The sequence below is a fragment of the Pelmatolapia mariae genome, linkage group LG16_19, assembly GCF_036321145.2.
Source record: "Pelmatolapia mariae isolate MD_Pm_ZW linkage group LG16_19, Pm_UMD_F_2, whole genome shotgun sequence".
NCBI classification, from domain to species: Eukaryota; Metazoa; Chordata; class Actinopteri; order Cichliformes; family Cichlidae; genus Pelmatolapia; species Pelmatolapia mariae.
Window position 1 is genome coordinate 27,565,721 of NC_086241.1, and position 22,426 is coordinate 27,588,146.

The window sequence follows — 22,426 nt, forward strand, 5'->3', positions numbered from 1 at the left end:
TTAACATTCCTCAGGTCACGTGACGGACCAACGCACGTCAGCGGACCTGAAGATCGTCTATTAGGCGAGTGCCGTTCACTCCGTTCACGTTGTTAGCTAGGAGCTGTTACCGTTTGCGAACAAATTAAAATTAAAAATGTTTTTGCGTATTCGGCGTCGTACAAATCTTTTTTTTTGTTTAAGTGCATCAGTAAGTTTTACTTTTGATTTTAATAACGAGTTAAGTATAGAAACAGAACTGCGGGGTTCTAGTTTACGCTGTCAGTGCAATAGCGAGTAGTAACGAGCTGTGGTTTTCACCGCTGCAGTGACTGCAAAAAGCAACGAAGTGAGACGTCTTGATTTCCTTCCTCTGAAATATTCACAGGCGGAGCTTCCTCCAAGCATTTTTCCCTTTGATAAATAAAGTATATCTGCACATTACATTACTCAGTCACCCCTCTCCGGCCTTGGAAATAGTTTTTACCAATGACTCAGTGTGAAAGCAAATAAAAAGTTATAATAATGTCAGTTATCACAGGACAACACGTACAGCACAGAGCTTCAATATTTTACACGTACACACAGAATAACATAACGGCGACTCTTGGGTACTAAGTAAGCTGATGCAATTCCACAACTTTATTTTTTCAGTCACAGGAGCTATATTAAAAGAGAAACTAAACAGGAAACCTTCAGGAGTTTACACATCATGGAAGCACATGCGTCCGTAACAATAATGTCAAACAGCAATGTAGTGTGAGAAAAACATGAGTTTCTGAACTTCTTTCATACATGTCAACCTAGAAGCTCTTTTATTTTAGAGCAGGAAAAACATCAAATAGGAAGTATTGACTTTGTTCTTATGCATGTAAGAACTAAATACAGACAGAATAAACCAACAGTCATTTCACAAAGCCTTTTAACTACTATTAATACTGGTATTTGGCCTTGCTTGATAACAGTCCTCCAGCGGCACTCACTACTTTAGGAACGGGCAAACACCATTTAAACCAGCCTGTAAGACTATTTTAATCAGTCAAAAAAGGGGGCCTTTCGCTCCCTCCATAAAAGAGCAAGCAAGGTCTGCAGATACAGTCTACTCAGTCAAAGACTTGATTTAAAAAAAAAAAAAAAAAAAAGGAAGCATGTGTTCATCCAAAGTACATGCACTGCTGAAGAAATATATCAACCCATAGTACTGCTAATTAACTTGATTTTTATAGTTTGTTTAGAGCATCAGCAGTGCCAAACACCATGGCTAATTGAAGGGGGAAAAAGCAGGCAAGTGGACTAAATACTGTGGCTAGATGTCCTTATGGAAGCCCCAGAGCAATACACAGTGTCAACCAAAACATGACCAGTCAGAAAAGACAGACAAGCTTCTGTTGTCTAGGATATCCAGGGGTCTGAGAACAGAAGGCACATTCTGAACCTAACACCGATTATGAAGCATCACCTGTTAAAGCCCAGCACCTGAACTTAAGTGTAGTCTTTGTTATTGGAGCATTCCCAATTCATTTTTGGGCCCTGAGGCAATTGTATTATAGCCCCTCAAACCTTAGGAGAAAACATATGTATAAGTGTAGTGACTTTAGATTAGTTTTGGTGGTTGAGCACACAAGAATGATGTACCTTAAAAACAAACAAACAAACAACAAAACAATGGGAACACACATTTAGACCTTGTTGACTACAGATGCTCACTCATCATGCACATCTGGCTTAGGGACCAAACCAGGAAAAAGTCCAAAGAATAGTGCATGATGTCAAAATAAATATCTGTAGAAAATATGGGCTGATCTGGAACAGCTTTACAAACTAAGGCACCAGCAAAGCAGACCTACTAAAATATGTAATTCAATATTCAGAGGGGTTATCTTCAAATGAAAAAAAAATGCAGATATACTGTATATCAGTATAAACTTTTCAGTTGGTATGTCTACATTACTGAAAGGTCAAACCCTTTAAAAAGATCAAAATTTCAGTTGCTGGGTAACCTTTCTGGAAATAACCCGCAGCCTTGTATCATAACTGCTGCTGTGGCTCGTGCTCATGGACCAAAGCCTGTCACAGTCTCCCACAGGAGAGGACAAACCAGTGAGAATGAATCCACATGTTAAATGTAGCTGATGTACTCATCTAACAATGTGTTTCTTCAGGCTCAACAGCATGTCAGCAATACTGTTTACTTCTGCACCAGCACAAAAGATGATTCTTTTGAGATTTTTGTATTAAATAAGGAGCTTTAACTACTTTGGGAAAATTAATAATTACCTAAACACGTGGCTCAGTAAAAATGGACATCATTGTTAATCACTGTATACAGCTCAAGCTGAAGTCTAATTTTCTGTTCATCATCATCATCATTACTATTATTGTTATTGTTTAAACCTGCAAAACCAGCAAATCACTGCTGATAAAGACATTGAAGACATCTGCCATTACAAGATGTGCTCGAATTGCCAACTTGTAGCTAATCATCACAGCTGACTGTACTCTTGCTATAAAAAGTACCTGGCTTACAAAAATGTGACTATGCCAAAAAAGATGAGTTTAGAACCAGTACTCCTTCACAAACCACAGGACATTTCTGTCCCTGCACTGTGAACAGAGAGGAGACACTGTGGCCGAGGAGTACTACTGTGTACTACTTTGTCTGGCATTTCTGTTATTTTAACCTCTTTCTATGCATATTCCTATGTGCACACTTCCTGATTTAGATGCAGGGAAGCAACAAAAAAATAAATAAAAATTAAAAAAGGTTTAAGCAACATGCCACTTCTCTGCAGCAGATGGATGTAATCTGGTAACTACAGTCAGGGATGGGAAAGACACACTTAACAGTCAGAGATGTGGGATCAGTGGAAATGCATCACCCAAACTGCAGTGTGTATACTTCAGCATTTACAAGTAGCTAATAAAGACATATTTCATGAGGGTTTTACTCACAGTTTTCACCCAAAGCCTAAACAAAATAAATTCTTGCAAGTCAGCCATTCTTTGTGAGGGGAGGTGCATAACTTAATGACATTACATCTCAGAAATGTGGTTTCTGTATTTGGAGAAATGGTCCTATTGCCAAGTATAAACTGACCCAGATCACAAGGAGTGACATAGATTGAAAGTTAGTATTATAGTGGAAAAGTATAAATCTATTTGCTGTAGTCATGATGTAGTGTCGACACATAGACACAGAGGGACAGCAAGAAGTGCAGTCCAAAGCAGTAAAGGGAACTGAAGAGCCTGATCAGCATTAAAGGAGCACGAGGCGTTTGTCTACACATCACTCTAGTGGAGCAGCAGAGATGCACAGGTTGTTTAAGGCACAGGCAACTTGCACAATCTTATCAAAGGTTGAGAGGTTCGACGTGCGCTCAGAGGCTGCGGTGAAGGCGCTCTCGACAGGGCCCGTGAGCATGGCGTACCGCTGCTTTACCATAGAGATCACCCTCTCCACATGCCTCTGCACGCTCACTGTCTCAGAGGAAGGATCAGCCAGCAATGAGCCCTCTGTTCTCCCATATGCTTCTCCCTGGTAGCTGTCAGCAATTTTAAACAAGGCTCCACGTGCTGCCACAGAGTCTCCGATGTCCAGGTCACGGCTTGCCAGTACGACATCGCCCGGGAGAAGCTTGCACAAAAATCCACAGCCCTCAGCCAGGCTCTTGTCACTGACGTTTCCCAGCACACCCCTAGAGACAAAAGTGACCACGCCTTGCGGAGCCACGCCAATCAGATACTTAAACACGTTATAACCTGGCCCCGCCCCCTGAGAGACCGGGTCCTCGAAAGGCACGGTGAAACAGTCTATGATGACGGCGCAGTCAGGGTGAGAGGCTCGCAGCGCGGCTGGCAGGTTTTTACGGAGCTCAGCTCTGGAGGGCCAAAAGACAGCCGTTGGCACCAGAGTAGAGGACATGATGTTGACCATCCGGTGAACTGTTCTGGTTACTGTGCCCACTTTCACGCCAAAGCGGTAAGCCAAGTCCTGATTGCGGAGGTCCAGGCGGAGACGCATTAGTGTCAGCAGCAGCTGCTGGAACTTGGAGAGCTTCACGTTTTTCATTCCATCCATGTGAGGTGCCAGCAGCCACATGACTGTCTCTAAGACAAAGTAGTTGGGTAAACCAGTGTAAAACTTCACTTTCTCAGCATCATTCCTTAAGGAGTTCTCTGAGAGAGACATTTTCTCCACAGACTCCCTGAGGGCCTGATTCTCCCTCTTCAGGGCTTTCAAGATGTCATCAAAGTTCACCGGGACATCAGATGTCTGGGCAAACTTTCCTTTCTTGCTGTCACTCACAGACTTATCATCGTCGTCGTCGTCGTCATCATCGTCATCATCATCATCTTCTTCAGTGCTGAGGGAGGAGGAGGCACTCTCCTCCGCAGTGGTCTCCTGTTCCTTCACCTCAGGATGCTCTTCCTGGCCCTGTTCATCCACCGCAGACATGCCCTGGCCCTGGAGGAACAGCAAGGCATTGGCTGCCTCCACCCGTGCTTCCTGTTTGTCCAAGATCTCTAAGGCACCCGGCTCCTTCATCTCTGGGCATAAGGGAGCCGCCGTGAACACAGAAGGAACATAATCCGGAGAACGCGGATTCTTCACCTGTTTACCTGCATGTGAAAAAAAGAATCTGATTCAAATTCATCTGTTTATGATACTTATGATTTAGAGTGCTCTCTCATTTTGTAGCATGCAATACATAAAATAACAAACAGTTGCTGTTGTTCAGTCAGTACATCCCTAATTAATTTTTCCTCTACAAACAAAATTTAAGTATGAAAAACTTTGCACACAAAAAGATTGCACACACCAGACAATAAAAACAAAACACAAACCTAGCATTAAAATAGCATGTACCAATAGTGACATCTACTTTCATATATTTAGTAAACAAAATTTATAACCCATCCCAACTGAATTAATTGCAGTAATGTCACATTTTATTTCCATCTCAACTTAGTTTCGTATAGCTATTTTTTAGATATTCAAAGGGTTACAAGTACAAACACCGCCTTTTTCCAGTAATTTTAATCAGTGAGGGTTTTTACTATGTGATAGTGAACCTAAACATGTTTATTACCCGCTGCAGTTACACCGACTATGCCACTGTCCCTCCTGAACTCATACAACCTTTGAACACAAGACTGCACTGACAGCAAAAAAAAAAAAAAAAAAAGACTCCTTGGTTTTCTATGTGGAAGCCCAGCAACATCAGTGTGAACTGGTTTACTTTAAAAACAAACAAAAAAACCCACACAAGGGGACACTTTTAGGGTTCAAAGCGGTTTTGCCTTCATACCTGAAATGAAGTGAGTACTACACAGCCGACTGCCGTCGTTCGGCACCCAGCCCTCTCGGTTCACAGCAGCTATCCAGCGCTGCTTCCTCTCGGGGTCCCGTGGGAAACGGTAGAAAGATAAGGTGGTGCCTGGTGTCCTTCTGTTCCTGCAGCCTGCCACCACACAGGTGTGAACCATAGTAAGGCCACGGAGAAGCGTGGAGGTGTGCGCTGCAGTTTGCTGGGTGTTTTGACTCCCAAAATGGTGGCCTACCAGAGGGCGACAAAAAAACTGTAGTTCCGTCATCAACGGCCGTTAGCTTTCGTCACTCTGATTGGACCATCTCGGGACGACGTCATTGAAATGCGATCTTCACTCACGCCGAGAAGCATAAACACTAATGTCCCGAAATCACACAAATTTTATTCCAAATGGTTAATTTGCTCCTTTTTAATTCTCGAAAATGAACATGACGAAGGAAAAACCAAACAACAGCAACTAGAAACAATCACAGACAGCACAAAACAGATGCAATATACCTGTAGCTTATTAGATCCCTCTGCGTTAATCAGCTCTGAAACTGGAGTACAGTACTTGGCTTTCATCCACAGCACACAACTGTGATACAGTAGCTTATTTCAATACAAGTGTGTTTAGACTGCACAAAGATAAAACTCACAAGTTATATTTGAAAAGCCAATTACCAATTTGTTAAAGATCAAGATAGTAGTAGTCACATGTAACACATCACAGCAATGAGCAATAAAAGTTCAGGATTTTCTGATTAACAGTCTCATTTGCTATTTTATTTAACTTTTTACAAATGGGTGAGCACAATTAAAAGTGAGCTGTGGTAAATGGATAAACCATCTATAGTTTGACAATACATATTCATGTGGCTGAATTATTAACACCCATTGGTCACTGCAAGTCATGTGTTATACTCCCGCTGCAGAAGACTGAGCTTGCTATTGATAAAAGTTTAGCCTTTTTAATCCAACATTGTCTAAATATATATATCTTTATGTATTATACGAAACTGTACTACTTGTCTAAACAGCCAGTTTCCATTTTATTGCATACAACCATGGAAATGCAAATTATTGACTCACAGGTCCATGTACTATTTACAATCAAAACACAAACCATATACAATATAAAGGATAGCTGCTTTCTCTGATTGAGTTCATTTGTTGGGACTCTTCTCATAATGTATGTTTTTCTTTGCCGTTTGACTTGATAGATAATCTTTGCCTGCAGCTTAAGTGCTTAACATCACATAGATTTGCGCCAACGGATGGACAACCTTTAGATGTGTGTGATCAGTCTGTACACAGAGGTGTTCCGGTCTCCTCTCACATGCTTCAGTCTCTTGAGCTCTGTGAGACAGAGGATGTATACGGGGGCCTTGGTTCCGACACTGATGATCTTCTTCAGCTTCTCCATCTGAAACTCTGTTGTTTCTCCTGCAGAGGGCGCCACAGAAAAGGGACAGATTAGAGAAATGAGAGCTTGTTCACATGATGATTTGCTGGGACACCGCTAAAATAACAAACATACCATGTCTGTAAAAATCTGTCTTTTTGAAACGTTTTGGGGGCTTAAACTGGAGGAAATCTATTTAGTATATAATTCCAATGATGTAATTGATGATGGTAATTTTGTGAAGCCTGAAGCCAGATCAATGTTAAACTGATGAAACCAGGCAAAGAAACAAACTGACTGTTCTGCTAACAATAAAGATGAACAGCCTGGTGCTGGTAGCAAATGTCCTGAGACAGTTTAACCAAGAGATCTGCAATCAGAGAAATAACAACAAACATCTCTTGTTTACTTTCCAAATATCATACTGTTATCTTGAGCACTGAGTATAAACAATTATCTGTAGGCACAACAGTGGATACAGCCATTATATGACCATGTGTACTTTGAGAAAATGATGTAAATCTATTCAGCTGGGACCTAATATGCTCATTTCCAGCTTGACATGTTTATTTTTGGACTACATTAAGTTAACTTTGCATGATTCACAGCTTTAAATAACTGTTTATCTGAATGTGGCCCTTTGTGCAGCCCCCACAGTTCATCCAGTGAAAGGAGCAGTTTTAGCTTCCCTCCTTCACCACCATCCTTCCCAAGGCCACTTCCTTTTAAGCCAACTTTCTTCTCATGGGATGCTCCTTACAAACAGAGTTGTGCGCCTTACAAGAGCATATAAAATATATTTTCTTATGAGAAAAACACAAGTGAAAGGCAGCATTTCCAGCAGTTTGAAACCTGAGCGTTTGGGCTTACAAGGACCACCAACATCATTTGAAACTCTGGTCATGTTTAAAATGAGCATCTACTATTGTAAGAGTATGTACAGTCAGGTCCATAAATATTGGGACATCGACACAATTCTAACATTTTTGGCTCTATACACCACCACAATGGATTCCAAATGAAACGAACAAGACATGCTTTAACTGCAGAGTGTCAGCTTTTATTTGAGGGTATTTACATCCAAATCAGGTGAACGGTGTAGGAATTACAACAGTTTGCAAATGTGCCTCCCACTTCTTGAGGGACCAAAAGTAATGGGACAGAATAAGAACCATAAATCAAACATTCATTTTTTAATACTTGGTTGCAAATCCTTTACAGTCAATCACAGCCTGAAGTCTGGAACACATAGACATCACCAGACGCCGGGTTTCATCCCTGGTGATGCTCTGCCAGGCCTCTACTGCAACAGTCTTCAGTTCCTGCTTGTTCTTGGGGCATTTTCCCTTCAGTTTTGTCTTCAGCAAGTGAAATACATGCTCAATCGGATTCAGGTCAGGTCATTGACTTGGCCATTGCAAAACAGTCCACTTCTTTCCCTTCAAAAACTCTTTGGTTGCTTTTGCAGTATGCTTTGGGTCGTTGTCCACCTGCACTGTGAAGCGCCGTCCAATGAGTTTTGAAGCATTTGTCTGAATATGAGCAGATAATATTGCACGAAACACTTCAGAATTCATTGTGCTGCTTTTGTCAGCAGTCACATCATCAATAAATACAAGAGAACCAGTTCCACTGGCAGGCATACATGCCCACGCCATGACACTTCCACCACAATGCTTCACTGATGAGGTGGTATGCTTAGGATCATGAGCAGTTCCTTTCCTTCTCCATACTCTTCTCTTCCCGTCACTCTGGTACAAGTTGATGTTGGTCTCATCTGTCCATAGGATGTTGTTCCAGAACTGCGACGGCTTTTTCAGATGTCGTTTGGCAAACTCTAATCTGGCCTGCCTGTTTTTGGGGCTCACCAAAGGTTTACATCTTGTGGTGAACCCTCTGTATTCACACTGGTGGAGTCTTCACTTGATTGTTGACTCTGACGCACATACACCTGCCTCCTAGAGAGTGTTCTTGATCTGGCCAACTGTTGTGAAGGGTGTTTTCTTCACCAGGGAAAGGATTCTTTGGTCATCCACCACAGTTGTGTCCCGTGGTCTTCCTAGTTTTTTGGTGTTGCTGAGCTCACCAGTGCGTTCCTTCTTTTTGGGAATGTTCTAAACAGTTGTTTTGGCCACGCCTGATGTTTTTGCAATCTCTCTGATGGGTTTGTTTTGTTTTTTTCAGCCTAATGATGGCTTGCTTCACTGGTAGTGACAGCTCTTTGGATCTCATCCTGGCAGTTGACAGCAACAGGTTCAAAAAGCAAACAGCACACTTGAAATGAACTCTGGACCTTTTATTTGTTTATTGTAATTGGGGTAATGAGGGAATAACACACACCTGGCCATGGAACAGCTGAGAAGCCAATTGTCCCATTACCTTTGGTCCCTTAAGAAGTGGGAGGCACATATACAAACTGTCATAATTCCTATACTGTTCACCTGATTTGGATGTAAATACCCTCAAATAAAAGCTGACAGTCTGCAGTTAAAGCATGTCTTGTTCGTTTCATTTGGAATCCATTGTGGTTGTGTATAGAGCCAAAAATGTTAGAATTGTGTCGATGTCCCAATATTTATGGACCTGACTGTATATGACAGGAAAATATGAAATATGATGATAGGCTTGGTCGTATATAGATATTATATGTGATGTCCCCACCCTTTGATTTTAAAAATGGGACAAATCCTCAGATTTCAGTCTAATCAGGTGCTTCCCTGATGGTACTGTGTAATCAGTCTGAAGCGTCTAAAAGTTTAACACAGTACAGCTAGTTCTTGCTGCTATCAGGAACAATTTGACAGGTTTATGAATCCTAATTTCTCATTAATCGCCTTTGGGGTTGTGTCAGGAAGGGCATCCGGTGTAAAACTGCCAAATCAAACAGGCAGCGCTACCCGCTGTGGCACCCGCTTGTGACAAGGGAGCAGCCGAAAGCAGCTTCTGTGAATCCAGATTTCTTGTTACTTTAGAAGCTCAGTTTTTTTAAACGATTAAACCATTTTTTTTAACCTCTCATGTTTGTAACTACAACGGGGTGGATTATAGATGATCTCCCATTGAGTAACCAAGGGAAACATCGCCAACACAGACCTGTTCATTCCCATTTGGTTGTTTACTTATGCAAATAGCACCCTCTGCTGCTAATTAACAGTCCAAACTAACAGAGGATGACAGCTTTATTCAGGGAAGGATTTCAGCATAACCGTGAAAACTACTGGACACTATTTTTAAAACAGGAAGTGCTCCTCTGATTTAATGAAGAAATCTGTGGAAGTCCAGTGTAACTGCAGTAATCAAATCCAACTGAACAAAAGTCAAACCAGCAAGATAATTTGTTTTCCAAGTTTGCAGCCAATCTGAAAACCACTGTGTGTGATCACAGGTGTTTTCTAAACTACTGACCACAACATCAACACCACTGCCTCAGTGAGAAGCTTAAACTGCTGTGTCAGAGTCTCAGTTTCTCACGCACTGATAAGAGATTTTTTAGGATTTTGAGATTTTATTATGTTTATGCTTAAAAGTATATTTCATTTAAGTTTTCTAAATGTGTTTGCTCTTTTCACTATTCAGCTTAAATAGAGAAGTATGAGTCTGTCTGTGCAAACTCAACAGGAAACCTGCATGCTGTGCAAACTCAAACAGGAAGTCTGCACAGAGCACAGTTTTATTTTCGCTCTTCCTGTATGTTTCTGAGTTACATGCTTGAGTATAAATAAACGCTGACAACTGCTGCAGGGGGGTGAGTCTCCGTTGAGCTCTCACCCGTGTGCACGTTAATTTGCAAACCTGTCTGAGTGTCAATTATTCTGACCTGAGTTGCATTACAGGAAAACTCCTGACATTTCTTGGTCCTCCGAGCCGGATGGGACAACCCTTTTTGTGTAATCCCACAGGAAAACCTCATCGAGTCCTGACGTCGTGAGAAGCCCACGCTGAAGTCTGTCGACAGCTCCTGTCTAGGGTACAGGATAAAAGACCAGAGACGTACAATTCGGGTTCTGGCCAGCGTTCTTATAAGTGGTCCACGACGGTGGGGGTCGATGAGGCGGACCTGAGAGACCGGCAGTGAATCAGCAACCAGGTGAATATTAACACTCTGACACACCTCGCGTAAAACGTATAGGCTCGCCCAGAGGGGCTGGTAGCATTTAAAATAAAACAGAGCTCGTCTGAAATAGGACTGGTAGCTCCCCTGAAGTGGGTAAAACTTGGCTCGCCCGAGAGGGGTTGGTAGCATTTTAAAATAAAGCAGAGCTCGTCTGAAATAGGACTGGTAGCTCCCCTGAAGTGGGTAAAACTTGGCTCGCCCGAGAGGGGTTGGTAGCATTTTAAAATAAAGCAGAGCTCGTCTGAAATAGGACTGGTAGCTCCCCTGAAGTGGGTAAAACTTGGCTCGCCCGAGAGGGGTTGGTAGCATTTTAAAATAAAATAGAGCTCGTCTGAAATAGGACTGGTAGCTCCCCTGTAGTGGGTAAAATTAGCGCGCGCATAAAGGTATTTATTGTTGTTGTTTTATTTTTGTTGGTGGAATAAGTTGATTTTACAGCACAATAAGGAGGCTGAACTATTCCACTAATTTGTTTACTGTTGGCCACCCAAGTACTGGTGAAGAGAGAAGAGGTCATGTTTCATCATATAAAGGTGACACCGCTTTCAAGAATAGCTTGAAAGTAGAAGGCCGTGTCAACTACCTCTCTCGATTCTCGTGCCAGAGAAGGTGCCGCAGTTGTGTAGTTGTAAAGGATTAAAATGGGTAACGAAGCTTCAAAACTCACTGCTGACGAGCAGTGGCTAGAGAAAAAATGTCCAGGCGCCGGACAAATTAGTGCATGTAGATGGAGAAATCCAAAAAAAAAAAGACTAAATGTCCCACATAGGAGGGAAAATGTAGCCCCTCCGCATTGACTAAATTAAAAGAAACCCTCCAAGCAGAAATAAATACTAATAAAAAAAAAAAAAAATCCTAAAAAGAAAACAAAACGTACACAAGAGTTGTAATGTTTTAAAGCATGGAAAGTGGAATAAACAAAAGGTTAAATTAAATTAGAGCTTATCTAATGTATTCAAACTAATAATAGGAAGGATAACAACCTGTAAACTGGTATTAACAATGAAACATAGTTGGCATGACGACCGTGCCTAGAATGAATAGAACGCATGAAACCAGATAATTCACACGAAAATATATTAAATAAAAAGAGAGATGCATAAGGTATATTGAGGCTGTGTCATTATTCAGCCAAGGAAAGTGTGTCTCCAGCTTGGGAGGGGGTGAAACTGCAGATCACCCCCAGCCCTGGATGGATACATAGTGAAATATTGTAATATACTATTGCTGTTATAAAAAAGGAAAAACAAAACAATAATAATATTAACAATGAGATACTATTAATAAGAAGAGGCACCTCAGTCAGTTATGATGTGAGGTGGATAATTGTTAAAAGTAGTCTAAATCAAGCTTAAGGTTTGCTCAAACTCAGTACAATGATATATGAGATGAAGAAAATAAGGAATTAACTACACTAATCAGGTGCATAGAGACACTTGACCTGCTTGTAAACCTGTCATCTTAGATGAGACTTCGTTAGGATGAAGAGCAAACCTATACTAACAACTAATGAGAAGCTGAATTAAATATGTGGACACTACCAAGCTAATGAGGAGCGGTGACACGCATGGAGATGCTGGTTTTGCTCACTACAATTGTATAAATAGAGTTTGAATTCATTACTGTGGATGTACAGTGAGTGACCTCTATATATCTTGAAAAGCATGTCTGAAATATTCGTATGAAAGCATATTTTGAGTGATTTTACCTGTGTGAATGCTGTGAGTAGTAGGTTTTGAGTGATTGGGTGTGATTTGTACAAAAATAATAAAAATAAGTAATAATAACACTACAAAGGTTCATAGTAGAGTGAGTGAACGAGTGGAAGTTTGAGAGAAAAGGCAGTGTGTGTGATGATTCCTGATGTCTGAAAGGGCTCTATTCAGGAGTGTGAGCGTGACATAAAGGTGTTGGTTTTAGATCAAGATTTAGTAGAATTAAAGAGGGTTTATAGAGTATGAATACAAAGAGAAACAAAAGAGTTCGATTAGTCTGCAGAAACAGAAAATATGTGTGCCTGTGGTGTGTCAAGACAGCCCACAGAGAGAAACAGAACTCTATGAATAGACTCTATGAATAGAATGAATAGACAACACATACTCAAATTGTTATATGTGAAATTATTTCTGGAAAGGGTCAGAAGAGATAGTTTGAATTTAGAACTCAGTGATATGATGCATGAATTAAACCTTATGGCAATAAACACTTGCAATGAAGAAAGCAGCTTACACTCAATTAATATGAACACAAAGCCTTGATGCCATAGGCATTTTGTTTTGTTTTTGTTTTTGTTTGTTTGCTTAGTAAGTTTGGAAAACAAATTTGTGATCATACTTGTGGATCACAGTGACACATAATGATTTGGGCATATGATTTGCTGATGCCTAGTTTTAGAGCTGTGAGCTATGAGCTTACACTGTCACACATCAGAATTGCTGTATGCTGTATCACGCGCTGACCTTCACAGCACCCCACAGGCTGGTGTCGTTGATATCTTTGTAGACTGTTCAGCGTCCAAAAGTAGCCTTGGGCGAAACTGTGTAGGTTATGCAGTAACCACAGCAGACACAGTTTTAGAAGCAAAGGCACTAACTTCCTCACACTCTGCGCAAAGTGCAGAACTTACAGCTGTTATACGTGCGTGTCAACTGCATGAAGCACAAGCTATAAACATACACACTGACAGCCAGTATGTTTTTGCAGCGGTACATCACTTTGCAAAAATTTGGCAGAATAGAGGTATGATTACTTCTACTGGCAATCCAGTGCAACATGGAAATCTTTTAAAGACACTGTTGGAAGTGATAACATTGCCAAAACAGTTAGCCTTATGTAAATGTGCTGCACACCAGAAACACAACTCAGAGGTCACTAAAGGCAATAACTTCGCAGATCAAGCAGCAAAAGCAGCAGCACAACAAACTATAGACACATTAATGTCTGACTCCTCAATGCAAATACCACTTGATGTGCTTAAAAACGAACAGAAAGCCGCACCAACTAGAGAACAAAAGAAATGGTTAAAATGTGGATGAGACTGACACAAAGTTCTCAGAAACTCACACCTTTTAAAATCATTCACGGTAGACCATTTCCACTACCAATCACAAATGAGCCCATAGATAAGTCAATAAGAGGAACTATAAGAGGAATGGATGACTAAATTACTTGAAAATAAAGAGATTGTTCTAAACAACTCTCCAGTGTCTTGCAGGTTGAAACCAGGTGATTGGATCCTGATCAAAGTACTCCAAAGGAAAAATTGGAGTTCACCAAGGTGGGAAGGTCCTTATCAAGTGCTACTCACCACACCTACTGCCTGCAAAATAGCAGAAAGACCATCTTGGATCCATCAAAGCCACTGCAAAAAAGTGAGTGACAACATAAACTAATAGACGCCGACGCCCCTGCACTCTGGTGATCCGAAGGTGGAGGGAGGGCTGATTGGGAAAATTCCCGCCCTTGACCTTCTTGCCTTTGGTCTACTCATCAGAGGTCACAGGTGTGTCTGGTCATCATGAAGACACTCGTCCTCCTAGTGGCTAGTGTTGCACTCCTGGTGAGTTTATTAACACTCACCCGAAAGAAAGAAGATGAACAACACCACCTGCAGACAAGATGGACACATGACGACTCACATCTTCGTGACATGACACAAGACCACATTCACCCATGGATGAACAACGCATGGTGTCGATATATACATGACAGCACACCCAGAAAAGACTGCTATGTTTGCTCCTATATGCCCCCAACGACACAGTACGCCACCTTGTACGTGAAGGCAATGGACATAATTCAAGCAAAGTGTGCCGCAAGCTACGCCAGCCGTGGGTATCAATTCCAGGGAATCGTGGTCAACCATGAGGAACCTCTCCAGATAGAACCACGAAACGGCACATGTGATGAATGGTTCTGGGTTGACCTGAAAGTGAGGCACAGAAGTAAGGCTAAATCATTCCCAGTCTTTCTTGGAAACAATGGGAATTTGAGCCACAGCCTATGCTACCGCCAAGAGAACGGATCCACGCCAATGGGAAACACCACCAACTGTAAAGCAGTACAGACACACGCTCCTGGAGGGCCCGTGAAGAGCAGCAACATCTCAAATGGCACCTTCTGGGTGCAAGGGATGGCCTGGGATATCCTTCCTAGGAATTGGACAGGTCAGTGCGCTCCCATTTTCATATCTGACCACACTTTCAAGATAACCATGGACGCCATGTCAACATCAACGTCAACAACAAGGAAAAGACGAAGCACCCCAGACCTCAAGCAGCATGATTCCATATGGGGTTCCGATGTCCCAGAGGAATTTAAACTTTGGACTGAAAGACAAAAGGTTCTGAATGCTTCATGTAAATTCAACGACGAACGGGATCAGGAGATTGACGCTCTGTGCATTGCAGTAATGCAACACAGGGTCTTGGCTCTTGGAAGTCCCTGCTGATTAAAGGACTTGTTTTTGTTGGTGTTATAATACTGTTATTGTGTTTTTTCACTTCATGTGTCATACCATGTTTGAATGGTATTGAAATGTTTACAAGTGGCCATAGACTGATACAATAAGCTATGAACTGTACATATACATATACATATGTACAACAGGAGGGAATGATAAGAGATTTTTTAGGATTTTGAGATTTTATTATGTTTATGCTTAAAAGTATATTTCATTTAAGTTTTCTAAATGTGTTTGCTCTTTTCACTATTCAGCTTAAATAGAGAAGTATGAGTCTGTCTGTGCAAACTCAACAGGAAACCTGCATGCTGTGCAAACTCAAACAGGAAGTCTGCACAGAGCACAGTTTTATTTTCGCTCTTCCTGTATGTTTCTGAGTTACATGCTTGAGTATAAATAAACGCTGACAACTGCTGCAGGGGGGTGAGTCTCCGTTGAGCTCTCACCCGTGTGCACGTTAATTTGCAAACCTGTCTGAGTGTCAATTATTCTGACCTGAGTTGCATTACAGGAAAACTCCTGACACGCACCTTGACTGTGGTGTGTCCTGTAGTACAGCGGTCCCCAACCTTTGTTGCGCCACAGACCGGTTTATGCCGGACAATATTTTCACGGACCGGTCTTTAAGGTGTCGCGGATAAATACAACAAAATAAAACTAGTACCGGTACCGAAAAAAAGAAGATTTATTCATAACACACGTGAAAAGACCCAGGAAAACCGAGTTAACGATAAAAACGATAACAAAATAACGCTGAAAACCGATAAAAACCCTGAAAACCACACCTGTACCAAAATCACACCTGAGCCTCAACTCTCGCGGCCCGGTACCGGTCCGAGGCCCGGGGGTTGGGGACCGCTGCTGTAGTACATTAATGTACGATTACATCCTTCTCCGCTACAGTTACAAACTGACCCTCCACTTTTAGTTACAAAGCTATTCAATTCAATTCAGTTTTATTAATATAGCACCAAATCACAATAGCTGCCTCTAGGTATTTTATATTGGAAGGTAAAGGCCTGCAATATTACAGAGAAAACCCCAACAATCAGAGGACCCCCCACTTGGCAACAGTGGGAAGGAAAAACTCCCTTTTAACTGGAAGAAACCTCCGGTAGAACCAGGGTCATGGAGGGCGCAGCCATCCTCCATAACCGGAGCTGTTTAAATAATAGCTGCATTCATCCATGACCCTGTGCACAAATATAACACTGACCTTGATACTCTGCCATGAAATTGTTGATGTTGTGAACCGTTTGGTTGAGGCTGTTCAGGCTCATCTGCCTCAGGTAGCTCGGTAAACTCTGGAACTCGTTCTCTGACACTTCAGACAGACTTGCAGATCTGGGAGAGGAATGGATGGAAGGTGACATGTCACAATCAAAGTTTTGAAAGAAAGACTGCAGGCACGCAGTCTGTAAGAATGGATAAAACTGAGTGAAATAAAGAAATTAACACATTTCATCAGGAGAGACAGAAATAAGCAACACAAAAGTTCAACATTTATTAAAAATATATACAAATGATATTTCATATCTAATATTTTAAATTAATATTCTTCTCTGCTACCGAGCACCAGCCTGATCTGTAACTTTGGAATGGACACACAATAAAAGCTACTAATTTAGAGTTCGTGGATTTAATATTGCCACCTATATCTATATTTCTTATTTTATAACGGGTCTGTCCCTTGTTACAACCTATTTAGTTTACCTGTGTTTCTTTTTGTCAGGCTTGACAGGTGGGTGTTCATTTGTCATTGTTGTCTTCTTCAACTGAGCCTGGGACACAAGCTACAAAATAAGAGGAAACAGCACGAGAGGAAATTTCACAAATTATAAATGTTATGTAACATTCATGTCAACAAGGAACATGAATTTATCTGCAAACAGCAAACCTATGTGTTTCAAATGTGCTTTTATGGGAATAAAGAAGACTAACTTTACAGATGTCCTGTGTGACAGAGCTCAGGTCTGGCATCTCCGGGGTGGTTGGCTCTTGGTAGTGTGCTCTTATACGAGGTGTCCCCAAGCTGAACTCCTGGGTGAGTCCATCCAACTCCAGGCTGTTGACATTGGGCTCCTTAGCCACCTTTTCATTCTCACTGAACTTCAGGATTTTCCCATTGCTCTGTAAATGACAGGTAAAACTTTGACCTTTAAACATGTTTCATTTACATTTTGATAAATCTCATCTGTGCAGAGGAATGAAAATCAAATGAGCAATTTTAGCTCATTTTTGGCTTCATGTAAAACAACAGAATTTGTTTGCTAGTAAGATGCTTTTAATTTTTTTATTACACTTTTTTTCTTAAAAATTTCTTGTGGTGAGACTCAAAATTAAAAAATATTTTGATATATTATGATGGACTGAAAACATTTTTTTAGAAGCTATATTAGTCAGTTACTATAAGAAGGAAGTTTCCCTTCTGGAGATTACAGTTCATTTTATTTAACCAACCTTTCATAAAATCTAGTCATATTACATCTGACTAGTCATATTGTTCGCCATAAAGCTGTGAGCATCTCTGGTTAAAAGTAAATGCTTTCCTGTTCGTCTTACACTTTGTAAAGAATTTCCCAAAGCAGACTCTAGGTTGGGCATCACTGGCATCTGCTTCTCCTCTAAACCTGTGGTGGATATATCGGGCACATCATATTCCCAGGTGCGTTTGAAACCAGCTGCCCTGTTACAAGGTGGGGATGGAAGATCCAAGGTCTGGGTGTCATTATCCGTTTGCATAACGGATGGCTCAGGCTGCTGTGTGCTCTAAAAAAATTAAATAAAATTAAAAAGGTGATGTGAAATCAAAATGTCAGAAACAAAAACACACACAGTTACATTTTATTTCTTACCTTTTTGGTACTGACTAGTCGGTTCACGTACGGCGTTTGAAATGCTGGGACTTCGGGTGTGGCAGGTAGGTTGCCAGGGTGACAGGGGAATTCTTGGTCATCAGTCTCTTGTGCAGTTGGAGAGGAGTGACCGTTTGTCTTTTTGATCTTGAATCCCGGAGTGCAAAACACAGGCGGCTCTGGTGATTCCAACTTTTCAGCTGAAGGTAATCAAAACAATGTCACACAGGAAGATATTTAGAACCATTTCACTGCAGTGCTTTCTCTTAACAGCCTGGTGCCGTTTCTCTACATGTGCTACTTTTATTTTTCAAAATACTAGGTATTTTAAATACATAGTATAGAATTTTTAATACCTTCAGGAGGCATCTTTGAAAAACAAGCAAAATTTCAGATAGAAAAATGGTGCACTGACAAAGCCTTGAGCTGTTTAATAAAAACAAATGCAGCTCCCGAGTACTTAAAGCTGATCATTTTCTTCATGTTTCACATTTTCAATGAAAAGCTCCCAAGCTTGTGGTCAGTGTTACTTTATTTCTCTTTTGGACGTCAGATTTCACTGAACAAAATGTTCAAGACTCTTTTTTCTTTATTTTTCAGATCCAAGTAGTGGAAAAATCTGCACAAAAACTGCACAAGTGTGATGTGGAAGCTTTTAGTCTCCACTGGCTAAACACTGGGGATTTTGTATCATTATTAAACTTAAGACACTGAAAACATAACCATATTCAAACATGCACTTTTTAATTAACAGGTAGCAGAATATGTCATGACATAAGATTACTTACAAATTACTAATAAATAAATAGTAAAATATTTTAAATCAGTCTGATGTATAAAAAGGGACTAGTTTATAATACTTGAAAAAACACTGAAAAACACTGTTTAGAAAATGTAACATGAAAATAAGTGCAAAAGGAAACATCTGATCATAAACTAAGTGCTGGATAAAGTCATGCAAGAAAAAGACAACTGAAGAAGAGAAACATCGAGTTTCCTGAATAGTAAAGACATCTGATTTCTTTACTAAAGATATATACTTTATACATTTGTGTGAAAAAAAAGTTTTCACTGAACTCTGTTCAGTTCTGTGAAAAGGTGAGTACACCGTTCCACAGAAACTAAGATCTTAAATAGCAGCTAATCAAATAGCATTCAGGGAGGGTGATTATTTGGGATCATCTTGCAGACACAGGTCCTGGACACCTTGAAGTCATTCATCAACCATGAATTTCTCTGTATGCCAAAGGATTTCAGCATCAAATGTGAGACCATCTGTACGACAGCCAAAGCTTGGCTGATACTGGGTCATGCAACAGGACAACGATCCCAAGCATATCAGCAAATCAACAACAGAATGGCTGACAAAGAAAAGAATCAATGTGTAACAATGGTACAATCAAAGTGCAGACCTTAAGAGAGCGGTGCATAAATGGCCACAGACTTGATGTTGTAAAGAAGAGTGGGCCAAAATTTCTCCAGGACAAACTGACAGACTGATAAAGTCATACAGACAATTACTTCAACTTATTGTCTGTATATTTACTTCAAGTTATTACTTAAAGTTATGGGTCTAGACGGGTTTACAAAGTACTGAATCATTGGGCGTACTTAGTTTTTAAACAGGACAGCGTAGAGTTTTGTGAAAACTTTCTCTTTTCCATGAGTGTAGATGACAGTCACCTATTGTGGGGTGAAGAAGAGCTATGAGGGTTGACAGTTTCATACCTTTTGTCTGCAAAATGTCTATTAAAGCGTTCACTGGTGGTTCAGTTGTGTCCTGTAATGGTCTGTTGAACAAGAAGAGACTCATAAAGCAGGATAAAGCAGTTTTACACAGTAAAGTCTTAAAGGACCTGCAGTAGTAACCCTACAAACCCTGCGTGTGGCCGGCAGGGGTCATTATAGTTCATACCACTCTACCTTGGGCGCTTCTCAGCCTTCTTGAACAGATTCATGGTGAAGTCATTGTTCAGACACACTGTGTGCTCTGTGATGCCAAAGTCATGCATCTGGGGTGTTTGGAGTTCGTAGTCATCCATTCGCAGGTTACATTTGGGGGTAATGGGCATGGGCGATGGTACAGATGCTTTGAGCGAGGGGTGAGGAAGGTTCATCTCAGGCATTGGGGGAACTTCTGAACACCACTCAGTCCCAGCCAGAACTCTCTTTAGGTGCAGTTCAGACAAACCAAAATCAGAGAGCTGCGGAGTTCGCATCACATCAGTGTTGGGCAGCTCTGGTTTTGGAGCCATTGAGGAAGGATTCCCTCCATTCTCCTCCTCCTGACTTTCCTCTTCTACCGAGTCGTCATCTGCTTCTTCATCTTTCGCCTCCTCCGCCTGATCTTTAGGCTCTATATAAGGAAAAGTCACAATAAGAACACCATAAATGCATGTCGCTTTTCTTTTAAGTGAAAAGAAATCATTACACATGATTACCAATGTTATGTAGTCGTTTTGCCATTGTTAATACTTACTGGTTGATCTCTGGGTGTCACAGGGAGCTTGGTAACCATAGTTCTCGCAGTGTCTCTTCAGCCTCTCGATGTCCTTGAAGACTTTCTGCTCCATTACTCTACATGCCTTAATGAAGCTGCTCGCCTCATTATTCTTTGCTTTCTGCTGAACCAAGGCATCCTGGATCTGTCCCTACCCGAGAAGAGACTAGAAGTGATGAGCATCCACCATTCAAAAATGAACCGCCCGACCAATTTACAATATTAGTCTTCAATAAAGATATTGCTATGAATAATCGGTTTATAAATGACACACAGATATTCCTTATGATGCTTGAAATAAGCGTTCAGTTAACAGAAGTCAAAGACGTGGAAAACCTTTGGCAGGTAAAGACTTTATATTATTCTCACTTCAGTGGAGAGTTCAACAATAGCAAAATGGTTTTACGCAATTTAATTTTTATGCCTTCTGAACAACTGCCTGAACAAGTGCACTCAGGCATTTCAAATGACAAGACTTGCTTTTAAAACGATGCTGGCCAAACTATATTTAAAAGACAGGCAATAATTAGAGAATAACCACATTTATCTTGGCCTTTTGAAAGGGTCTGTCTCTGAGTTGGGAGCCACTGTATAAAGGATGTAAAGATATAATAGATAATCGTGTATCAGCCACAGTTCTACCTTTAACATGTTAAATACAAAGTTTGCCTAAAGGGAGATTTTGAGTGCAGGACTTTTTAATGCATTTGGTTAATTTTACATAACGCATTTAACGATCTTTGTTGCAGCTGCTGATAAAATATTGCATTGTCGCGCTAACCTGTTTATATGAAGCTACCTTTAGATGAAATTAAAAAAAGGCGTGCTAACTTTTACCTTCAGGTTCCCTACGTCACAGTTCACTTCATGATAGGCTCGCATCGCTCTGGCTGTCTTTTCTGAAATAGAAAAGAATTCATTTTGAGATATGTGCGAGGACTTCACTGTAAGCGATTTAAGCAGCCTGTGTCAGCGTGTTTCTCACCGCTGTCGTCGTCGTCGTCGCCGCTGTTGCGGTTTTCAAATGCGAGCTGGAGCTTGGCAGTCTCAGATTCCAGAGTCACTGCCAGCCTTTTCAGCTTGCTGAAGAATTGTGTAGTCGAGTCCATTTTCAGGCAAAAGTCTGACACGAGCAAAAGCGCACTCAGTTACTCTGAAACCGACGTCAGACCTTCAAAGGCCGTTTGATTATCGTTTATCGTTTCTACGTCGGCAGAAAGAAATAAATTTCAATTTTGGCGCCTCTTCCGGTATTAAGCGGAAGAGACTTCTTCTTCTTCTTGGGTTTTAGTGTTTAACGTGCAAAGGGTTTTATTCGCGCCCCCTGTGTTAACAGACAAGGTAAAACTGACGAACGTTTGATATTTTTCTATTTGACAGCGCATTGTAGTGGCATAAGTATATGGTTACTTCTTCATATCGTGCTCTGCATTGTGACACTGAAATATTTATTATATTGTTTAATCATTCTCAATCGACTTGACTCCATTTCAACGTTGCTTTTGTCTTAATACTCCCTGACCTTTTATGCATCCTACATCAGAAGATGTTTCTGGAGAATTCAATTCAAAATGCTGTGCAGATAAACAGAATGGAACAGAGAAGGATATCATGTGTGGCAAGTATAAAGATTAGATGCACTTTTTTGTACAATATATGTTATTTTGAATAGTCTGCAATGCTATATTTCAGGATAAATAGAAGATGACCCCTCCTTTTATGTGAGATAATGCTCCAGGTCTATATTAACACATTCAGTTGCCTCCATTTTAAAGAGATGTCAATATTGTTTGGCTCCACAT

General features: G+C 40.8%; 2 protein-coding genes across 2 annotated transcripts; both read right to left on the reverse strand.

The window, feature by feature from the left end:
* Positions 1–612: 612 nt before the first annotated feature.
* LOC134644980 (uncharacterized) lies at positions 613–5,535 on the reverse strand. Its single transcript, XM_063498184.1, has 2 exons — positions 5,289–5,535; positions 613–4,599 (listed from the first exon to the last, which is right to left on the reverse strand). The coding sequence occupies exons 1-2, from the start codon at positions 5,464–5,466 to the stop codon at positions 3,266–3,268; spliced, it is 1,512 nt and encodes a 503-aa protein (XP_063354254.1). The 5' UTR covers positions 5,467–5,535; the 3' UTR covers positions 613–3,265.
* An 883-nt stretch (positions 5,536–6,418) lies between these two features.
* ska3 (spindle and kinetochore associated complex subunit 3) lies at positions 6,419–21,810 on the reverse strand. Its single transcript, XM_063498285.1, has 11 exons — positions 21,610–21,810; positions 21,462–21,514; positions 20,604–20,775; positions 20,048–20,480; positions 19,853–19,914; positions 18,125–18,324; positions 17,832–18,029; positions 17,211–17,399; positions 16,983–17,062; positions 16,486–16,613; positions 6,419–6,734 (listed from the first exon to the last, which is right to left on the reverse strand). The coding sequence occupies exons 1-11, from the start codon at positions 21,731–21,733 to the stop codon at positions 6,577–6,579; spliced, it is 1,797 nt and encodes a 598-aa protein (XP_063354355.1). The 5' UTR covers positions 21,734–21,810; the 3' UTR covers positions 6,419–6,576.
* Positions 21,811–22,426: the final 616 nt, after the last annotated feature.